The sequence below is a fragment of the Embiotoca jacksoni genome, unplaced genomic scaffold, assembly GCF_022577435.1.
Source record: "Embiotoca jacksoni isolate LCO1_2020_lvr unplaced genomic scaffold, fEmbJac1.0.p SCAF_14, whole genome shotgun sequence".
Lineage (NCBI taxonomy): Eukaryota > Metazoa > Chordata > Actinopteri > Embiotocidae > Embiotoca > Embiotoca jacksoni.
The window spans coordinates 15998563-16019140 of NW_027185274.1; the positions used below are offsets into that span (position 1 = coordinate 15998563).

Consider the following 20578-nt stretch of genomic DNA (forward strand, 5'->3'; position numbering starts at 1 on the left):
CATATGTTCTCATCTTTTTTGTGATGTTTTTCTCTTGGTGGCTTTCATCATCAAAGGTTTTCCTCTTGAAGTGGTATCGAGGTAAAAACACGATTCATCCTTTATTCCATTCCACATAACTCTTTGTGTCTCAGAAACAAAACATCAAGATGAGCTCCAGCTTTACAATAGCACAACAAAAAATAAGACCTTAAATAGAGCAATATGAAAGTGATGAACAGATAATCAATTACTGATGTAATTGTGACATTCGTTGTTTACAGATCTCATTTGGTACGTGTATGCCCCGCCCCCATGACGAAAACCATGAAAGATGACATGGCCCTCCATACAAAATAAAGTAATTCATGAAGATAGGAAACAGTGGTGAAGGGATGAGGTGCAGTCATGGGGACATTTCTCTCCACATTCATATTCATGTACTTTATTTTGATTATATTCTCTTCCTCTTACTTGTCAGAGTCTTCACCTCTTTTTTCAACTTGCAAATTAAGGAGACAGTTTTATCTTAATGGGATGCACAAGCCTGGTGATGTGGTTCTGGGTGGGCTGTTTGAAGTCCACTACACCTCTGTCTTCCCTGAGCTAACATTCACCTCAGAAGCAAATAAAGTCAGCTGCCAAGGGTAAGTGCCACATTCATGCAGCAGACAGCACAAATCTGTGCAGATTGCTCACACAGTGATATGTTAACTTTTAGTGTTTAATCTTTACATTTTGTGTGTTAGCTTTGACCCTCCAGCGTTCAGACACGCCATGACCATGGCTTTTGCTATTGATGAGATCAACAAGAACTCCAAGCTGCTGCCTAATGTGACTCTGGGATACAGTCTGTATGACAACTGTGCCACACTTGTAATTGGATTCAGTGCCGCGCTGTCATTGGCCAGTGGGCGAGAGGAGCAGTTTCTGCTTCAGGAGAGCTGTTCAGGGACCCCTCCAATCCTGGGGATCGTGGGTGACTCCTTCTCGACATTTTCTATCGCCACCTCCGATGTAATAGGTTTATTCCAATTGCCTATTGTAAGTTTCTTTTACTTCATTTTAGCTCTGCTTTTGACGTGCTGTATTTGGCTTGATTTAAAATTTGAAATGACAAGATAGGAAATATTTAACATATCTTGGCTCCAGCTTTTCCAACATTCCTTTGTTTTATATTTGAACTGTATGTTTCTATACAGGTGAGTTATTTTGCCACATGTTCCTGCCTGAGTGATCGCCAGCGGTTTCCATCCTTCTTTAGAACAATCCCAAGCGATGCTTTCCAGGTGAAATTCACAAATGTTAAATGTTGTATGTTTCACAGGAGGTGTACTGAAGCAATGTCCCACAGTCAAACAAAGTCTTCCATTTGCTGTGTGGAGCACATACCACATGGATTTAGAGAAAAGGCCTTAATGAGACCAAATAACTGTGATTGGATTGCGAGACATACACAGGTATATGTAAACGTTTCCACTGAAATATAACTATACCCATATCCACTCTGTATCCACCAAGGTGCATGCCATGATTCAGATTCTAAAACACTTTGGCTGGACGTGGGTCGGTCTGCTGGTCAGTAACGATGACTACGGACTTCATGTTGCCCGATCCTTCCAGTCTGAGTTGGCTCAGTCTGGTGGAGGTTGTCTGGCCTTCTCAGAGATTTTGCCCTGGGGTGAAAATCAAGCAGAACTTTGGAGGATTGTGGAAGTGATGAAGAAATCCACAGCTCGTGTAGTAATTGTGTTTGCACATCAGATCCACATGATTCAACTAATGGAAGAGGTATGTATCTGTCGATATGGGTGTTGCACACCTCTGAAATCTCGAGGTAGGGTGGGTGTTAGTGATGCAGAGTGATGTCCTAAAATAAATAATTTTGTATCTTATTTAGCTTTGTTATATATGATACCGCAACTGAGTTTCTTTGACAAAGGATTTGAGTGCTAACCCAATTTTAAAATGATCACTTGTATTTTGATAATTAAAATAGACTGGCTTGAGGATCGAAATTTTAGTTTTATGTTTAGTAGTAATTATGTTCTGCACAGTAGACTTTAAAAATGGAAGGGTATGTATATTTAATAAAATGTAATTAACAGGTGATGAACCAGAATGTGACAGGCCTGCAGTGGATGGCCAGTGAAGCCTGGACATCGGCTGCAGTGCTGCAGACACCTCGCCTCATGCCGTACCTGGGTGGCACACTGGGCATCGCCATCCGTCGAGGAGAAATACCAGGGCTCAGGGACTTCCTGCTACAAATACGTCCTGACTTCTATTACAACAATGACAATGGAAATAGCATGGTAAGATCATAAGCTTAAATCAGATCTGTAATTGCAACAAAAACGACTGTTGTCTCTGTTACAACTTTGTTTGAAATACATTTCAGGTAAATCAGTTTTGGGAACACACATTTCAGTGTAGATTTGCTCCACCTCCAGCAGGTTGGGTGGAAGCTGGTGGAGCACTGTGCACTGGACAGGAAAATCTAGAGACGGTTGAGACGGAGTTCTTGGATGTTTCTAACCTCAGGCCTGAATACAATATTTACAAAGCAGTGTACGCTCTGGCGTATGCCCTTGATGACTTGCTGCAGTGTGAGCCAGGGAGGGGGCCTTTCAGCGGGCACAGCTGTGCTGCTTTGCAAACACTGGAGCCCTGGCAGGTGTGATATAATTTTACACTCCACCAGTTTTTGCACTATTTTTGCAAACAGAAAGAAGACTTAAATATGACATTATCCGTTTTTCTTGAATGTTTTACAGAACAAAATTCCTATAGTTGTTTTGATTAAAAAAAATTATGAATTTATAGCAACAGTGGTTGATCACATTTAGACATCTTAGATTTTCCTTTTCAGTGAATCATATTTGGACAACACAACTATATCCAGCAAACCTATCACAGAATATCTGAAAGCATATGGCCAATCAGGAAAAGTCTACTTGTCACAATATCTGCTAATTTATCTCATCCCTTTGCAGCTCATGTTTTACTTGGAAAATGTCAACTTCACCACTCCCTTTGGTGATGAAGTGTCCTTTGATGAGAATGGTGATGCCTTACCAATATATGATATCATGAACTGGCTGTGGCTCCCTGATGGAAGAACTAAAGTTCAGAATGTGGGTGAGGTCAAGAGGTCAGCCTCCAAAGCTGAAGAGCTCACACTTGATGAACACAAAATCTTCTGGAACTTTGAATCCAAACAGGTTACTCCTATTAATTGTTTAACCCCAAGTTCTATGACACACAAAAACAGCATGGCAAATGTGACAAAAACCTTGCTATGTCTGCAGCCACCACGCTCAGTGTGCAGTGAGAGCTGTCGTCCAGGGACCCGCACTGCCAGAAAAAAGGGACAACCTGTGTGCTGTTTTGACTGTGTCCCTTGTTCTGAAGGAAAGTTCAGCAATGAAACAGGTACCATTTTATCATCGTATTTGTATACAGGAATCATTCCTTTCTTGGTGCCCAGGTGATGTAAACAAAAAGCACATGCCCACCACGGCAGAATCACAGGTAATATTTGGCATCACTGTTCTATCAAAGATAAATATGTTTGTATGACTGTGTCGAGGACATATGCAGGGACGGTAAGAATCCCTGTGAGTGTCAGATGGTACAACTTAGTAGAGATAAAGGCCACAAAAGAATAAGAAAGGTGCCCTGCCATATTCTGACCAAAAATAAACCTCTTTTAAAAAAACGTACAAACAAAGTGAATCTTCCCTTTTTCCTTAGACTCCATGGAGTGCATCAGTTGTCCAGAGGACTTCTGGTCCAGCCCCCGGCGGGACCACTGTGTTCCTAAGAAGACAGAGTTCCTCTCCTACCATGAACCTCTGGGTATCTGCTTGACAGCCGCTTCGTTACTGGGCACATTTATCTGTGTTGTTGTTCTAGGGATCTTTTACTGTCATCGCAGCACACCCATGGTACGAGCCAATAATTCAGAGTTGAGCTTCCTGCTTTTGGTGTCCCTTAAACTGTGCTTCCTGTGTTCACTGCTGTTCATCGGACGTCCCAAACTGTGGACATGTCAACTTAGACATGCAGCATTTGGCATCAGCTTTGTGCTTTGTGTCTCCTGTATCCTGGTGAAAACCATGGTGGTTCTGGCTGTGTTTAAGGCCTCCAAGCCAGGAGGGGGAGCTAATCTCAAGTGGTTTGGAGCTGTGCAGCAGAGAGGAACAGTTCTAGCTCTCACTTCTATTCAAGCTGCAATCTGCACTGTCTGGCTGGTCTCATCCTCTCCAGCTCCTCATAAGAACACTTATTACCACAATGACATGATAGTGTATGAATGTGTAGTTGGATCTACGATTGGTTTTGCAGTGTTACTGGGTTACATCGGCTTACTGGCCTTCCTCAGCTTCCTGCTAGCATTTCTGGCGAGAAATCTTCCAGACAACTTCAATGAGGCCAAGCTCATCACTTTCAGCATGCTGATCTTCTGTGCTGTGTGGGTGGCCTTTGTTCCTGCTTATGTCAACTCTCCCGGCAAATATGCAGATGCAGTAGAGGTGTTTGCCATCCTGGCCTCCAGTTTTGGCCTCTTGATGGCACTGTTTGGACCCAAATGTTACATAATCCTGCTGAGACCAGAGAGGAACACCAAGAAAGCCATCATGGGTCGAGGCACCACCAAGTCATGAAGTGGCAGTAACACTGAAACGATCTATGTAGTTCACATTAATACAGGAGAGATCTGTAGTTGTGGCAATGAACAATAAACAAGTAACCTTCTAAGTTTAAAGATATCGTGACTGTAAAGAATAAATTCAGAAGAAACTACAAGCAATAAAGAAATGTTTGTGTAAAAGAAATATTTGTATTTCCTGTGCCGGCTGACAATATTTGAAAAGCTTTGTCCCAGATTAAACTAAAAATGAAATGGAACCATTTTTATACAATTCTTGTGGTTATAAATCATTTCCCATGAATGACTATTTCAGAGCTACTCTTACGGAAATAAGATAAATCTGTGGGCAGTACTGTCAGATGATGCCTCCGAGAAAATATTAATAACCCATCAATCCATCATTTATATCCGGCTTATCCTGTAGAGGGTCATGAGACCTGGAGCCTATCTGACTTAGGGTGGAGGCGGGGGACACTTTGAACTCGTCACCAGTCCACCACAGTGCTAAAACAGAAACAGACAAACATCCACATTCACATCTACAGTCAGTATCACCAATAAAACCTTGAGCACACTTGTCTTTTGACTGTGGGAGGAAGCAGAAACTACAAGAAAAAAAAACAATGCAAACGCCACAGATAAAACCCAGAAGATGAGGGGTCCATGATTTTAAAAAAGAATCTCAAATTTTGATTTACCAGACCACAGTACATTTTTCCACTTTGCCTCAGTCCATCTTGAGTGAACTCAGGCCCAGAGAAAGCGCCAGTGTTTCTGGATCATGTTTATAACTGGTTTCTTCTTTGCATGGTTGAGTTTTAACCCACATTTGTGGATGCAGCGATGAAGTGTGTTCACAGCCAATGCTTTTTTGAAATGTTTCTGAACCCATGCAGTGATTTCCAATAAAGAATCATGGCTGTTTTTAATGCAGGGCCGCTGAAGGGCACAAAGATCAGAGCCATCCAAAATTGTTTTTTGGCCTTATCCCTCGTATACAGAATTTTCTCCAGATTTGTTGCAATTTTACATTGAGGAACATTATTTTTTAATTGTTGCACTATTTGCCCATGCAGTCGTTCACAGGGTGGTGTACCCTTCTGCATCTTCATTGCTGAGAGATTTCCTATATATGTCAAAATAGTTAAGGAGGTTTTTATTCCCCCCCCCCCCCCCCCCCCCCAAAAAAAAAAAAAAGATAAATACCCAAATAATTTACAATATATATATGGTTCATGGCTTATATTTCCTGAAACACTGATATTATAAGACTATAAATCCTGATCCTGACCTCTGGGGAAGGAGAAGCCAAGTGTTCCCTCCAGGAGAGGGTGGAAGTGGGGCGTGGTCAGCAGGGTAGCGGTCACCCAGGCCTCACTGGCTACCCACTGTATCCTCATCACATTTCTCTGAGCAAGCTGAAGAGCAGACACGAAGAAATTAGATAATAACCATGAACACCAATTTACTACTTCACATATTGTTATTATAAATATAGACATCATGTAATATAATAGGCCTGTACATCAACTAAGGGGTTTACTTCGAAGAGCAGATCCAGCAGTTGTCCCTCTGTGGCAAAGACCACTACGACTTGTGCAGTTGAACTCTGCAGCCTGTCTGCCATTCCTTGTATCTCAGCCACTGTGGGTGATTTGGTGACAGTGAGATGAAATGTTACACATCCACCTTGTTGTCTAAACTGATTAGAGAATGCTTGGATGCCATAGTGACTGTAGTCATCCTGAAATATACACAGAAAAGTTGTGTCAATCATGTCGGTATGTTTTACTGACTAATTACGGAATAAAAAAAAAAGAAGGGTCATTATCTTACCGTGGTACCTATTGTTCCCACCCAGAGCCAACCTGAGAAAGTGACCAGCTGCACGAGACCTCTGACTTGAAAGAGATCACTCGGCACCGTTCGTAAGAATGATGAGTATATTTTCTTGTCACTAAGACAGGTACAAGTGGCAAAATAATTTACCTAGAAAGAGATAAACTTAATTTTTTATCTCTACTGGGATAAAACACCCACTGCAACGTGTGATTTGGGGTTTGCTGTGGTGCATGTGCCGTGTTTCAGAGGCCACATAACGCAGAGGAAAAAGCCCTCCGATCACAACATCTCCTTCCGCCTGCAGGGCTAAAGGCTCACTGTCTCCCAGTTTCCCATACTGAGACAAACTAGAATCAAAACCACTCACTCCCTCTGTCCCTCCAGCTTTCACTCTGTCTGGAGTCTCTTCTTTTTCCACAACACCTCCCTCCACACTGAGGGCTTTTCTTTCATCGACAGCATAGAGAAAACCAGAGAAAACTAGAGAAAAAAAGCTGAAGAAGACACAAAGACCAGTCCCAACAAGGGTTGGCTGCATTGTCGATACTGACCCCATAAAGACTGTGTGTGGGCTGAAGATGGGGTTCTCCAGATTAATGAGGTGGACGGTTAAAAACTGTGATGCTCATTTCATCGGTCATACGCGTCATCATCAGATCAACCAATCAGTGAGAAGCACAGGAGGGAGGACACGACATGACACGTGAACTAGGAGTAATAAAACTGAAAAAAGTTTGATGGACTTTTTTGTCTTACTAGACATGACAGAAATTAAAGATTTTTTTACAAAAAAACGATATTTTAAGAAATAGCAAGAAAAATAATGCGCAGGGTTTCATTTGGTTGGTTCTGATTTTGAGATTGTTGGATTATACAAATACAATAATCTAATGAACAATTTGCATGAAGTGGTGCTGAAAAATTATTCTTGCAGTGAATACGGTTTCTAAAAAACAAAGAAAAAAATTGGTTGCCACTCAGCAGCCACTGCTGCCACCTTCTGGATATCAGGTAGTGTAAAACATTATATAAAGTTGCATACTTTACATCTACTGATTGACAGTTGTGCATTGTTGATGTTTTGGTTGTTCTGCAAATATGAAATAGTCATCAATTTCATCTTAACTAAACTTGTAAAGTCAATGTGCTTGACCCATTTGAAATGTGAACAAGAGGATGAAGGAAGTACTTTTATTGATTTCATACCATTACAAATCAATCCATTGATAGCTGGTAAAAAAAATGATAAAAGAGTATATAAATAAACAGTATCTTCAACAGTGGTATTCAAATGTTGAAAAAGAACAGAGAAACATTGTTGTTATCAATTTTGAGTTTTTTAATTCATTCTATCTGTTCAGCAAATAAAATGTTTTTTGTAAAATAAGGCAAAAACATTAAAATCTATTCATAAATTGACATGTAAACAGAAAATATTCAACATTAAGAGTTATAAATGAATAATGTTGCTGACTGCATTACATATGCACAGTTGCTGCTTCCTTCTCAACTAGTTCAAAACCTTTAATGTACTAGTATTGATTTTTGCTCATCATATATTTCTTGGTGTTCTTCTCTGGCTTAAACAATATGATAAAACACTTTGGAGCAAATATACACAGAATTAGTCCAAAACTGGAGGCCAGAATAGCAAATATCTCCACAGCTACAGTGAACTTCCCGGGAGAGCTGACATACGCTGGGATAAAGGTGATCCAGACTGCACAGAATATCAGCATGCTGAAGGTGATGAGCTTGGCTTCGTTAAAACTGTCAGGTAGTTTCCTAGCTAGGACAGCTAACACAAAGCAAAAGACAGCCAAGAGGCCTATGTACCCGAGCACAGCCCAGAAACCGACAGCAGAGCCTAATGCACACTCCAGGATGATTTTATCCTTGTACACGGTTAGATTTTTCATTGGGAAGGGGGGGCTGAGTACCAACCAAATAGTACATATTAATACTTGAATAAACGTGAAAGACACTACGGTCATTCTTTGCTGTGGGGGACCAAACCATTTCATGACGTTACTACCCGGAAGCGTAGCTTTGAAGGCCATTAAAACCACCATCGTTTTCCCCAGAACACAAGAGATACAGAGAACAAAGGTGATGCCGAACGCTGTGTGTCGCAGCATGCAGGACCACTCAGAGGGCCGACCGATGAAGGTTAATGAACATAAGAAACAGAGAGTGAGGGAGAGGAGCAGGAGGAAGCTCAGCTCGGAGTTGTTGGCCCTGACGATCGGAGATGTCCTGTGATGAAAGAAGACAGACGCTGTTGTGATGGCCAGAAGGGCACCGCCAACGGAGAATGCACTCAGAATTATTCCTAGGACGTCGTCAAAGGAAAGAAACTCTACAGGCTTGGGGAAACAAGCATCTCTCTTGGCATTAGGCCAGAATTCCTCACGGCAAGGGAAACAATCAGGGGAGTCTGGAAAAAGGAATCAGAAAGGGCTTTTAGCAGTCATAATAATATCTTTGATACTAATATCTTTATTCATATAGTGCTGATAAAGCGCTTTCAATAAAAAGCATGTCTAAAATGGTGAGTTTTTGAGAGTGACTTAATAGAAGACAGTGTGTTAGCTTCCCTAATGCCATTCTACATCTGTATAGATAGTATGTATGTCTGTCTATCTATCTATCTATCTATCTATCTATCTATCTATCTATCTATCTATCTATCTATCTATCTATCTATCTATCTATCTATCTATCTATCTATCTATCTATCTTTCTATCTATAGGTCTGGCTGCGGCCTTTTCAATACATTTTAAGATTGTCATATGTTCAATGTTGCAGATATGTACAGGAAAAGATTTCATTTGCGTGGAAAAGCATTTTATTTTACCTGTAGCATTACTAATCTCTCCCTCAGGACATGGCACACAGTCATAGCAGCAGATAGGTTTTCCTTTCTGCAGCACTTTACGAGATCCTGGGGGACAACTGTTCGTGCACATTGACACCGGCACCTGTCAAAGAGATACAGGAAAGATCATCGTATATTCTTGCAACCCGGTTGTTATGATTAAGTTCACCTGTTGTCATTTGGCTCATTACTTGCGTGCCACCCTCCAGCCAGGTTAGGTTCCTGTTGATACGGAACTCCTGACCCACCGGCAGAGATGCATCGTAGTACCCCACGGTTACCAACTCAATGATGCCCGTCTCACTTTTCTGCCAGTTAACGAGCTCGTAAAAAGCCACAGGATCCCCGTTAGCATCAAATGAGACATCATAACTATTCTGAGAGAAATTGACTTTCTTTAGCTGAGTGAAAACCTGTGAGGATGAAGTAAAGTAGACAGAAAGGGAAGGGAGACAAAGGATGTAATGTAAAATCAAATGAATGTTTTGTTTCATTGACAGTACATTAAAGACACTGGGACATACTTATTTACTTCGACTGACCTGCTTGGACTCTAACCCGCTGAGTTTGTCACAGTGAGTTGTGAAATTGGTTTCCTGACACACGGCATTATGAATGGCGTGTGCTATTGCGTAAACAGCCTTGTACACCATGTTAGTAATTCTGAGCTGAGATGTGTCCGTGTACGGGCTCTGAAGCTTCTGCATGTCTTCACTTCCGTCACACACACGCTTGTCTGCAGCATTACCTAAAAAAACACACACAGAGACAGAGATGTTTTAATCCATGAAAGTTGATTACACTGTCCTTTTTTCTACCATTATCTCAGGATAACACAAATCACTTATAAAACAATTACTCATATTTATAAGTGGGTGCAAAAAAACATTTCCACAACTTCAATCACCAACTGACTTTCCTTGTTTTAAAAATAACTAAAGTAAATCACTGATTGTACTATATTGATTTATATTCATACCATATGTTCATAGCCTGATCAGATGTACATTTCCTGTAACTGATACATGCTCGTAAGTACAGTTTTAAGAATTAATTTGGCGAATAGGTGACTGTCTATACACAGTGTTGACATTGTGAGACTGCTGCAGTTAAGTTCAAACTAAATCTTATTAATTCTACCTGAAATATCCTCCTATTGAATGAGAATATTTGCAGAGATGCACCTTACATCCACCTCTCCTTTCAAACAACAACGAAATAAACAGGATCCTATTGTGAGTGGTTACTTTTCATCACAAACTCAAGACAACTCTCACTTTCTCCCAGTCTGCAGTTGAATGCATCCTCCCAAAACTCAGTGAGCACTGGCGAAGCAGCCACTTCAGAGGGGGACAGATCCAGCAGGAAGTTCCTCAGACCTGGGATGACAGATTGCTGAATGCCAATTCCGACGGCCCCGTCAAAGAAACCGAACCTCAGCATGTCCGGGTCGGTCACCCAGGACTCGCTGCCTATCCACTGGCGAGGTGGAAAAGGCTCTCGTGACAGCTCCTCCAGCAGGATCCTCATGTCTCCAGAAGCAACAAATGCAACAACAACCACAGCTGTTGACCTGGAGAGACATTATATTGCATTTTAGGATGCTGACATACACATCAAACTTTCTGCAATATCAAAACAACTATGAGATGTATGTGTTTGTCAAAATAACGAATAAAATCATTTCCACACAAACAAACTGAGTGATGCAGGAACCTGCGGATGACATCAGCTACTCTCTGGATCCTGCTCCGAGGGTGGGTCCGGTAGAAAGATTCAGAGTACTCCACACAGATCCCCTCTTGGTGCGCTGCGTCCAGAAAAGACGCCATGCCATTGTTCCCATAGTCCGAATCTGAGCGGACAGCACCTATCCACGACCAGCCGAAGTGTTTCAGCAGCCTGGCGAGCGCGTCCGCTTGGAACTGGTCGCTGGGGATTGTTCTGAAGAAACTCGGGTACTGCTGCTTATCGGACAAGCATGCACAAGTGGCAAAGTGGCTCACCTAAAGCAAAACATGACCGTATAAGTCTTTGAGAGCAAGAATTAAAAAAATATTAGCACAGTCACATTTTTAACACACAGAATGCCAGAAATTAAAAGTATTTACTTGAGGAATGTTAAAGGATCCGATGACGCGTGACATGCTGATGGATGGCGAGGACCCGGACTCCCCGACGATAGCCATCACCGTACCGGATTGGGAGCACTCGTCGCCGGGGTGGAACACGGGGTCCAGGCCGTTTGAAAGCTGAAACGCCACGTGCACCGCCACGGGCACTGCGGCGCACGAGTCGTGGATCTGATACCCGAGTCTGATACCCGGCAGTAGCTCCGTACTGTTGTTAATCTCGTCGATGGCAAAGACCATTGCGCGTGAGAAGCGCAGTTCACGGGAGACAATGCTGCGCACAGACACTCGTATCACCGTTGACATTTACATAAAATAACAAAAAACACACTGTAAGGGAAATCCACAATTATAGAAAGTGGACAATGCACTCCAGAAAATAAAGGGCTGCTTCACCAATTAATTTAAATGTCAGTCCAAATTCACACAAATGTGATAAATAGATTAGCAGGAGTATGTTCAATCTAATGTCTGCATTTGTTGTCCTGTTTAATGTTTATAAATCAATTGCTGAATAAGTTAAATTTCAAGTTAAAATACACTAAAGTTCCTTTTTTTTCATATACAGCCTACATAACATAACATAACATAACATAACATAACATAACATAACATAACATAACATAACAATATAATATAATATACTACACAAATGTTTTCCAACATGGTAAACTGCACAAATCAAAACATTTGTATTCCAACAATCTTACATCCTTTTATCCCCCCAGATCTTTCTCTTACTGACCTCCCTGTGCACCTTAGTGGCTCAGGCATGATGGTATAGTTTTGCTTCACTGTGTGCATGTAGTAGTGTATGGCAAAAACACCACCAATAACGTAGTCACCATCCATTGAAAATGCAGGTAGTCGAGTGGAACTCTGCAACTTGCATTTCACAGATGAAGCTTCAGTACTGACCCCAGCAGTCTCTTGTTTCAGACCATCCAGAGACCCACCCAATTCAACAGCTGAGTTCAGCTCAAACAAACACAGAGCCAATCTCAGGCCAAACAGGAGAGCTGAGATCTCCATCCCTCAACCGCCTGTATGTGGGCGTATGTGTGTTTTTCCTGATTTATAAAGGTCAACACAAAACTGTCTACTGCACGTCAGCATACTATATACATCAGAGAGTTGATGCCCGTACCCAGCGAGGTCTTTGATGACATGTTTGTACAATGCAATTAGAACTTTATGTCCCTGTTTCCTTTCTCCTCTTGTGAAGTTACCACTATAAACAATAAATATTTCCATATGCTTCCACCTTTGACTTGATTTATCACATGTTATACTTAAGTCTTATAAATTCACCTTTAATTGGTTGTTATTATGACCAGTAAATCACAAGATTTATTGTTTATCTTCGATAGACCAGTGATGCCAAATAGTACCTGTCATTCTGCCGTGGTGGGCATGTGCTTTTTGTCTACATCACCTGGGCACCAAGAAAGGAATGATTCCTGTATACAAATATGATGATAAAATGGTACCTGTTTCATTGCTGAACTTTCCTTCAGAACAAGGGACACAGTCAAAACAGCACACAGGTTGTCCTTTTTTCCTGGCAGTGCGGGTCCCTGGACGACAGCTCTCACTGCACACTGAGCGTGGTGGCTGCAGACATAGCAAGGTTTATGTCACATTTACCATGCTGTTTTTGTGTGTCATAGAACTTGGGGTTAAACAATTAATAGGAGTAACCTGTTTGGATTCAAAGTTCCAGAAGATGTTGTGTTCATCAAGTGTGAGCTCTTCAGCTTTGGAGGCTGACCTCTTGACCTCACCCACATTCTGAACTTTAGTTCTTCCATCAGGGAGCCACAGCCAGTTCATGACATCATATATTGGTAAGGCATCACCATTCTCATCAAAGGACACTTCATCACCAAAGGGAGTGGTGAAGTTGACATTTTCCAAGTAAAACATGAGCTGCAAAGGGACGAGATAAATTAGCAGATATTGTGACAAGTAGACTTTTCCTGATTGGCCATATGCTTTCAGATATTCTGTGATAGGTTTGCTGGATATAGTCGTGTTGTCCAAATATGATTCACTGAAAAGGAAAATCTAAGATGTCTAAATGTGATTAACCACTGTTGCTATAAATTCATAATTTTTTTTTTATCAAAACAACTATAGGAATTTTGTTCTGTAAAACATTCAAGAAAAACGGGTAATGTCATATTTAAGTCTTCTTTCTGTTTGCAAAAATAGTGCAAAAACTGGTGGAGTGTAAAATGATATCACACCTGCCAGGGCTCCAGTGTTTGCAAAGCAGCACAGCTGTGCCCGCTGAAAGGCCCCCTCCCTGGCTCACACTGCAGCAAGTCATCAAGGGCATACGCCAGAGCGTACACTGCTTTGTAAATATTGTATTCAGGCCTGAGTTTAGAAACATCCAAGAACTCCATCCCAACAGTCTCTAGATTTTCCTGTCCAGTGCACAGTGCTCCACCAGCTTCCACCCAACCTGCTGGAGGTGGAGCAAATCTACACTGAAATGTGTGTTCCCAAAACTGATTTACCTGAAATGTATTTCAAACAAAGTTGTAACAGAGACAACAGTCGTTTTTGTTGCAATTACAGATCTGATTTAAGCTTATGATCTTACCATGCTATTTCCATTGTCATTGTTGTAATAGAAGTCAGGACGTATTTGTAGCAGGAAGTCCCTGAGCCCTGGTATTTCTCCTCGACGGATGGCGATGCCCAGTGTGCCACCCAGGTACGGCATGAGGCGAGGTGTCTGCAGCACTGCAGCCGATGTCCAGGCTTCACTGGCCATCCACTGCAGGCCTGTCACATTCTGGTTCATCACCTGTTAATTACATTTTAGTAAATATACATACCCTTCCATTTTTAAAGTCTACTGTGCAGAACATAATTACTACTAAACATAAAACTAAAATTTCGATCCTCAAGCCAGTCTATTTTAATTATCAAAATACAAGTGATCATTTTAAAATTGGGTTAGCACTCAAATCCTTTGTCAAAGAAACTCAGTTGTGGTATCATATATAACAAAGCTAAATAAGATACAAAATTATTTATTTTAGGACATCACTCTGCAGCACTAACACTCACGCTACCTCGAGATTTCAGAGGTGTGCAACACCCATATCGACAGATACATACCTCTTCCATTAGTTGAATCATGTGGATCTGATGTGCAAACACAATTACTACATACAAACATATTTATCTTTGATAGAACAGTGATGCCAAATATTACCTGTGATTCTGCCGTGGTGGGCATGTGCTTTTTGCCTACATCACCTGGGCACCAAGAAAGGAATGATTCCTGTATACAAATATGATGATAAAATGGTACCTGTTTCATTGCTGAACTTTCCTTCAGAACAAGGGACACAGTCAAAACAGCACACAGGTTGTCCCTTTTTTCTGGCAGTGCGGGTACCTGGACGACAGCTCTCACTGCACACTGAGCACGGTGGCTGTAGGCATACGAAGGTTTATGTCACATTTATTATGCTGTTTTTGCATGTGATATAGAAGTTGGGGTTAAACAATTAATAGGAGTAACCTGTTTGGGTTCAAAGTTCCAGAAGGTTTTGTGTTCATCAAGTGTGAGCTCTTCAGCTTTGGAGGCTGACCTCTTGACCTCACCCACATTCTGAACTTTAGTTCTTCCATGTGTAGGCACATTATATTTTGAATGTTGGATATTACCCTTATTAAGAAAACATGTGCCCTGCCTCCAAAGCTTGCTCTCATAGGTTGTGTGAAGGATAAAACTCTAATGGAAAGCACATAATCATGATGACATAGCCTTGCATATAAAATGAGGTAACCTTGAATGAATGATAAAAACAGGTGAGGGAGGAGGACAGTTATGAGGACTTTACGTGATGTAGATTTGATCTTGAGTGTTTCTTTTGTGTGCTCGCTGTCATCTTCTCTTGCTTCATTTTGTAAACTACGGAGCAAGTTTCATCTTAATGAAGTGCACAAGCCTGGTGAGGTTGTTCTGGGTGGGCTTTTTGAGGTCCACTACACGTCTGTTTTTCCTGAGCGGACGTTTACTTCTGAGCCACAACAGCCCCGCTGCAAAGGGTAAGGCTCTCACACATGCAGCAGATTGCATGAATCTGTGTAAATTATTCACAGGTCTGTTCTGAGGATGTTGAAGAGAATGGCATTGCATCTCATTGTATGATCGCACAAATTCTTATGAAATATTATGACTCATAACTATTTTAGCAATACTTTTGAAGTATTAAAATAAAACTGTAAAATGTACATTACTGTAAGAATAGTTTGAAATATGATGAACATAGGTTTGTTTTTCTTTGTAAATATCCATATCTACTCAAACATATATACTCACTCACACAGTGATATATTAACTTTTGGTGTTTAATCTTTACATTTTGTGTGTTAGCTTTGACACTCTAGGGTTCAGACATGCCATGACCATGGCCTTTGCTATTGATGAGATCAACAAGAACTCCAAGCTGCTGCCTAATGTGACTCTGGGATACAGTCTGTATGATAACTGTGGTGCCCTTGTCATTGGATTCAGTGGTGCATTATCACTGGCCAGTGGTCGAGAGGAGCAGTTTCTGCTTCAAGAGAGCTGTTCAGGGACCCCTCCAATCCTGGGGATCGTGGGTGACTCATACTCAACATTTTCTATTGCCTCCTCCAATGTGCTAAGTTTATTCAAAATGCCTATGGTAAGTTTCTTAAACCTTTTGTCTTGTATATTTATTTTATTCATTTTGAAAAGTGATGTGTTGATGTAATATATATAAATAAATTCTGACTGGTGTTCATCCTGTATGTTTCTGTACAGGTGAGTTATTTTGCCACATGTTCCTGCCTGAGTGATCGCCAGCGGTTTCCAAGCTTCTTCAGAACAATCCCAAGCGATGCTTTCCAGGTGAAACAGTTTACAAGTTGACAACTGCAAAATCTGTGTATTTAAGTTAATACAGCAAGCTTGTAAAAACTGTCCCTGATGACACAGAAATGTTGTTTCTGATATTATGCGGCTTGTTTAATAGTGATTCATTGAGACATGTGAAGTATACATATTTTTACAATAATCAACAAAAGTCGTATCTTAAAAGAATGTGTACATCTGCGCACTAATCCCTTCACACTAATATATCCTCTTAGGTGCGTGCTATGATTCAGATTCTAAAACACTTTGGCTGGACGTGGGTCGGCCTGCTGGTCAGTGACGATGACTACGGACTCCATGTTGCCCAGTCCTTCCAGTCTGACCTGGCTCAGTCTGGGGGAGGTTGTCTGGCCTACGTGGAGGTTTTGCCCTGGGACAGTGACCTTAATGAACTCAGGAGGATTGTACATTTGATAAAGACATCAACCACTCGTGTGGTCATAGTGTTTGCTCACGAGATCCATATGATTCATCTAATGGAAGAGGTTAGTATTTTAAAATACATAACTCTGTTTATTTTATTGATATGTGTACATTGAATTTCACTGATCAATATCATGAGATTTAAGCAAACCATTTTCTACAAGAGCAGATTCTGGTTCTTTTGTGATGATCATCACATGAAATGCAAAATGTTTGATAACGTCACTGTGTATATATCAATGTCTCCATCAGTGTACAGCAATGAAAGGAATGTTTTCTAAATATGAAATAAATGATGAAATTATTACCATATTTGGATTATATTGGTTATGAGACAAACGGAGGGGTTGTAAATTTTAGGTCCACATTTGAAGCATGACTTAACCACTCATTATACTCAAATAGTAATTGCTCTAATTTAACTTGATTTATAGAAATGGTTAATTTTTTTGAAAATGTAGATTGCTGTGTGGAGAACTCCTGTACTATTTTTTTTGTCTTGCAATACTATTTTAACTCTTTTTTTGATTAAAAAAAAAAAAAAAAAAAAAAAAATCTAATTCCAGACGGAAGAAATAATTCAGACAAATCAATATTTGCCACAAACTATATTCTATTTCTCTATGGAAGTCAAAAAATGAATATTTTTATATTTGAATTTAAATACACAGGTGATGAAGCAGAATGTGACAGGCCTGCAGTGGATGGCCAGTGAAGCCTGGACAGCAGCTTCAGTGCTGCAGACACCTCGCCTCATGCCGTACCTGGGTGGCACACTGGGCATCGCCATCCGTCGAGGAGAAATACCAGGGCTCAGGGAATTCCTGCTACAAATACGTCCTGATAAAAAGGAAAACTATGGAAATAACATGGTGAGAGTTTAACCTTACAGTCTGATTTTAAATAAAATCAATGATACATAAAATCATATAATAATTGAATGTAATATTTTCTGTGAATGTTCCAGGTGAGACAGTTTTGGGAACACACATTTCAGTGTGGATTTGATCCAGCAGGTTGGGTGGAAGCTGGTGGAGCACTGTGCACTGGAGAAGAAGACCTAGAGACTGTGGAGACAGAGTTCTTGGATCTTTCTAACCTCAGGCCTGAATATAATGTGTACAAGGCTGTGTACGCTCTGGCGTATGCCCTGGATGACATGCTGCAGTGTGAGCCAGGGAGGGGACCTTTCAGCGGGCACAGCTGTGCCACTGTGCAAACACTGGAGCCCTGGCAGGTGTGATATCATTTTACACTCCAGCTGTTTATGTTTTGAAAAGAGCACTATGAAGATCTCTGTTATAATCAAACATTATTTTGAAAAAGAGGTCTATCTAGTAACGACAAATCCATATTTGCTATTAAGTTTAATTCTTTTATTGCACAATAATGAATACTCTACTGCCTAATGGTATTAAATCTTTTTGAAAATGCAATGGCCAGAAAGTGAGTGTTTCTTAATCCTAAAACAAAACTTTTAAAGGGAAAAATGTTGTAATTTTGTTGCAAAACATTGCAACAGTTTGACAAACTTCTGTGTTTGTACTCTGCCACATTTTTTATCTGTTTCATTTATTTCTGTCACCCATTTGCAGCTTGTACATTATTTACAAAAGATCAACTTCACCACTCCATTTGGTGATGAAGTGTCCTTTGATGAAAATGGTGATGCCTTACCAATATATGATGTCATGAACTGGCTGTGGCTCCCTGATGGAAGAACTAAAGTTCAGAATGTGGGTGAGGTCAAGAGGTCAGCCTCCAAAGCTGAAGAGCTCATACTTGATGAACTTAAAATCTTCTGGAACTTTGAGTCAAAAGAGGTGATTTCTAACTGTTCAGACATCTTTTTATAAAAGTAGATTTCAGCAGTATATAACAAATTGAAAACAGATGTATTTTCTTACAGCCTCCCCAGTCAGTGTGCAGTGAGAGCTGTCCTCCAGGCACTCGAATGGCCAGAAAAAAGAGTCAACCTGAGTGCTGCTTCGACTGCATACCCTGTTCTGAGGGAAAGATCAGCAATAAGACTGGTGGGTGTTCATATTTAAATACTTTTTATTTTACGTTGGAGTAGCATATACAGAATGTGTCTATCTTTCCCTCTTTGTCAGACTCCATGGAGTGCATCAGTTGTCCAGAGGACTTCTGGTCCAGCCCCCAGCGGGACCACTGTGTTCCTAAGAAAACAGAGTTCCTCTCCTACCATGAACCTCTGGGTATCTGCTTGACAGCCGCTTCGTTACTGGGCACATTTATCTGTGTTGTTGTTCTAGGGATCTTTTACTGTCATCGCAGCACACCCATGGTACGAGCCAATAATTCAGAGTTGAGCTTCCTGCTTTTGGTGTCCCTTAAACTGTGCTTCCTGTGTTCACTGCTGTTCATCGGACGACCCAGACTGTGGACATGTCAACTGAGACATGCAGCATTTGGCATCAGCTTTGTGCTTTGTGTCTCCTGTATCCTGGTGAAAACCATGGTTGTTCTGGCTGTGTTTAAGGCCTCCAAGCCAGGAGGGGGAGCTAATCTCAAGTGGTTTGGAGCTGTGCAGCAGAGAGGAACAGTTCTAGCTCTCACTTGTGTTCAGGCTGCAATCTGCACTGCTTGGCTTGTGTCTTCCTCTCCATCTCCTCATAAGAACACTCAGTACCACAATGACATGATAGTGTATGAGTGTGTAGTTGGGTCCACCATTGGTTTTGCAGTGTTACTGGGTTACATTGGCTTACTGGCCTTCCTCAGCTTCCTGTTAGCATTTCTGGCGAGAAATCTTCCAGACAACTTCAATGAGGCCAAGCTCATCACTTTCAGCATGCTGATCTTCTGTGCTGTGTGGGTGGCCTTTGTTCCTGCTTATGTCAACTCACCTGGCAAATATGCAGATGCAGTGGAGGTGTTTGCCATCCTGGCCTCCAGTTTTGGCCTCTTGGTGGCACTCTTTGGACCCAAATGTTACATAATCCTGCTGAGACCAGAGAGGAACACCAAGAAAGCCATCATGGGTCGAGGCACCACCAAATCATAAAGTGGCAGTAACACTGAAACGATCTATGTAGTTCACATTAACACAGTAGAGATCTGTCATTGTGGCAATATACAATAAACAAGTAACCTTCTAAGTTTAAAGATATCGTGACTGTAAAGAATATATTCAGAATAAACTAGAAGTAATAAAGAAATGTTTGTGTAAAAGAGATTTTTTTTTTTCATAAGTGTTTCTGAGCCCAAGCAGTGATTTCCAATAAAGAATCATGGCTTTTTTTTTTTTAATGCAGGGCCACTTTAGGGCCCAAAGATCACCACCATCCAATATTGTTTTTTGGCCACGTCCCTTTTATTCAGAAATTTCTCCAAATTCGTTAAGGAACATTATTTTTAAATTGTTGCACTATTTGCCCATGAAGTCATTCACAGAGTGGTGAACCCTTCTCCATCTTCGCTGCTGAGAGTTTTCCTAAATATGTCAAAACATTTAAGGAGGGTTTTATTTTTCCAAAAGAAAAACAAATGATAAATACCCAAATAATTTACAATATACTGTATATATGGTTCATGGCTTATATTTCCTGAAACACTGATATTAAAAGCCTACACATTACATTTTGAATGTTGGATATTGCCCTTATTAAGAAAACATGTGCCCTGCCTCCAAAGCTTGCTCTCATAGGTTGTGTGAAGGATAAAACTCTAATGGAAAGCACATAATCGTGATGACATAGCCTTGCATATAAAATGA

General features: G+C 40.9%; 3 protein-coding genes across 3 annotated transcripts; 2 read left to right on the forward strand and 1 right to left on the reverse strand.

Moving 5' to 3' along the window:
* Positions 1-516: 516 nt before the first annotated feature.
* Positions 517-4649, forward strand: LOC138197433 (extracellular calcium-sensing receptor-like). Its single transcript, XM_069148272.1, has 9 exons — positions 517-626; positions 729-1023; positions 1182-1268; positions 1501-1770; positions 2088-2294; positions 2381-2656; positions 2976-3203; positions 3291-3414; positions 3736-4649. The coding sequence occupies exons 1-9, from the start codon at positions 517-519 to the stop codon at positions 4647-4649; spliced, it is 2511 nt and encodes an 836-aa protein (XP_069004373.1).
* Positions 4650-7952: 3303 nt separating this feature from the next.
* Positions 7953-11747, reverse strand: LOC138197441 (extracellular calcium-sensing receptor-like). The gene is made up of 7 exons (XM_069148279.1): positions 11469-11747; positions 11074-11363; positions 10635-10930; positions 9900-10105; positions 9549-9770; positions 9337-9460; positions 7953-8915 (listed from the first exon to the last, which is right to left on the reverse strand). Exons 1-7 carry the CDS (start codon positions 11727-11729, stop codon positions 8011-8013), a joined length of 2304 nt encoding a protein of 767 aa, XP_069004380.1. The 5' UTR covers positions 11730-11747; the 3' UTR covers positions 7953-8010.
* A 4157-nt stretch (positions 11748-15904) lies between these two features.
* On the forward strand, positions 15905-19867 carry LOC138197439 (extracellular calcium-sensing receptor-like). The gene is made up of 8 exons (XM_069148278.1): positions 15905-16186; positions 16306-16392; positions 16632-16901; positions 17511-17711; positions 17807-18076; positions 18435-18662; positions 18749-18872; positions 18954-19867. Exons 1-8 carry the CDS (start codon positions 15920-15922, stop codon positions 19865-19867), a joined length of 2361 nt encoding a protein of 786 aa, XP_069004379.1. The 5' UTR covers positions 15905-15919.
* Positions 19868-20578: the final 711 nt, after the last annotated feature.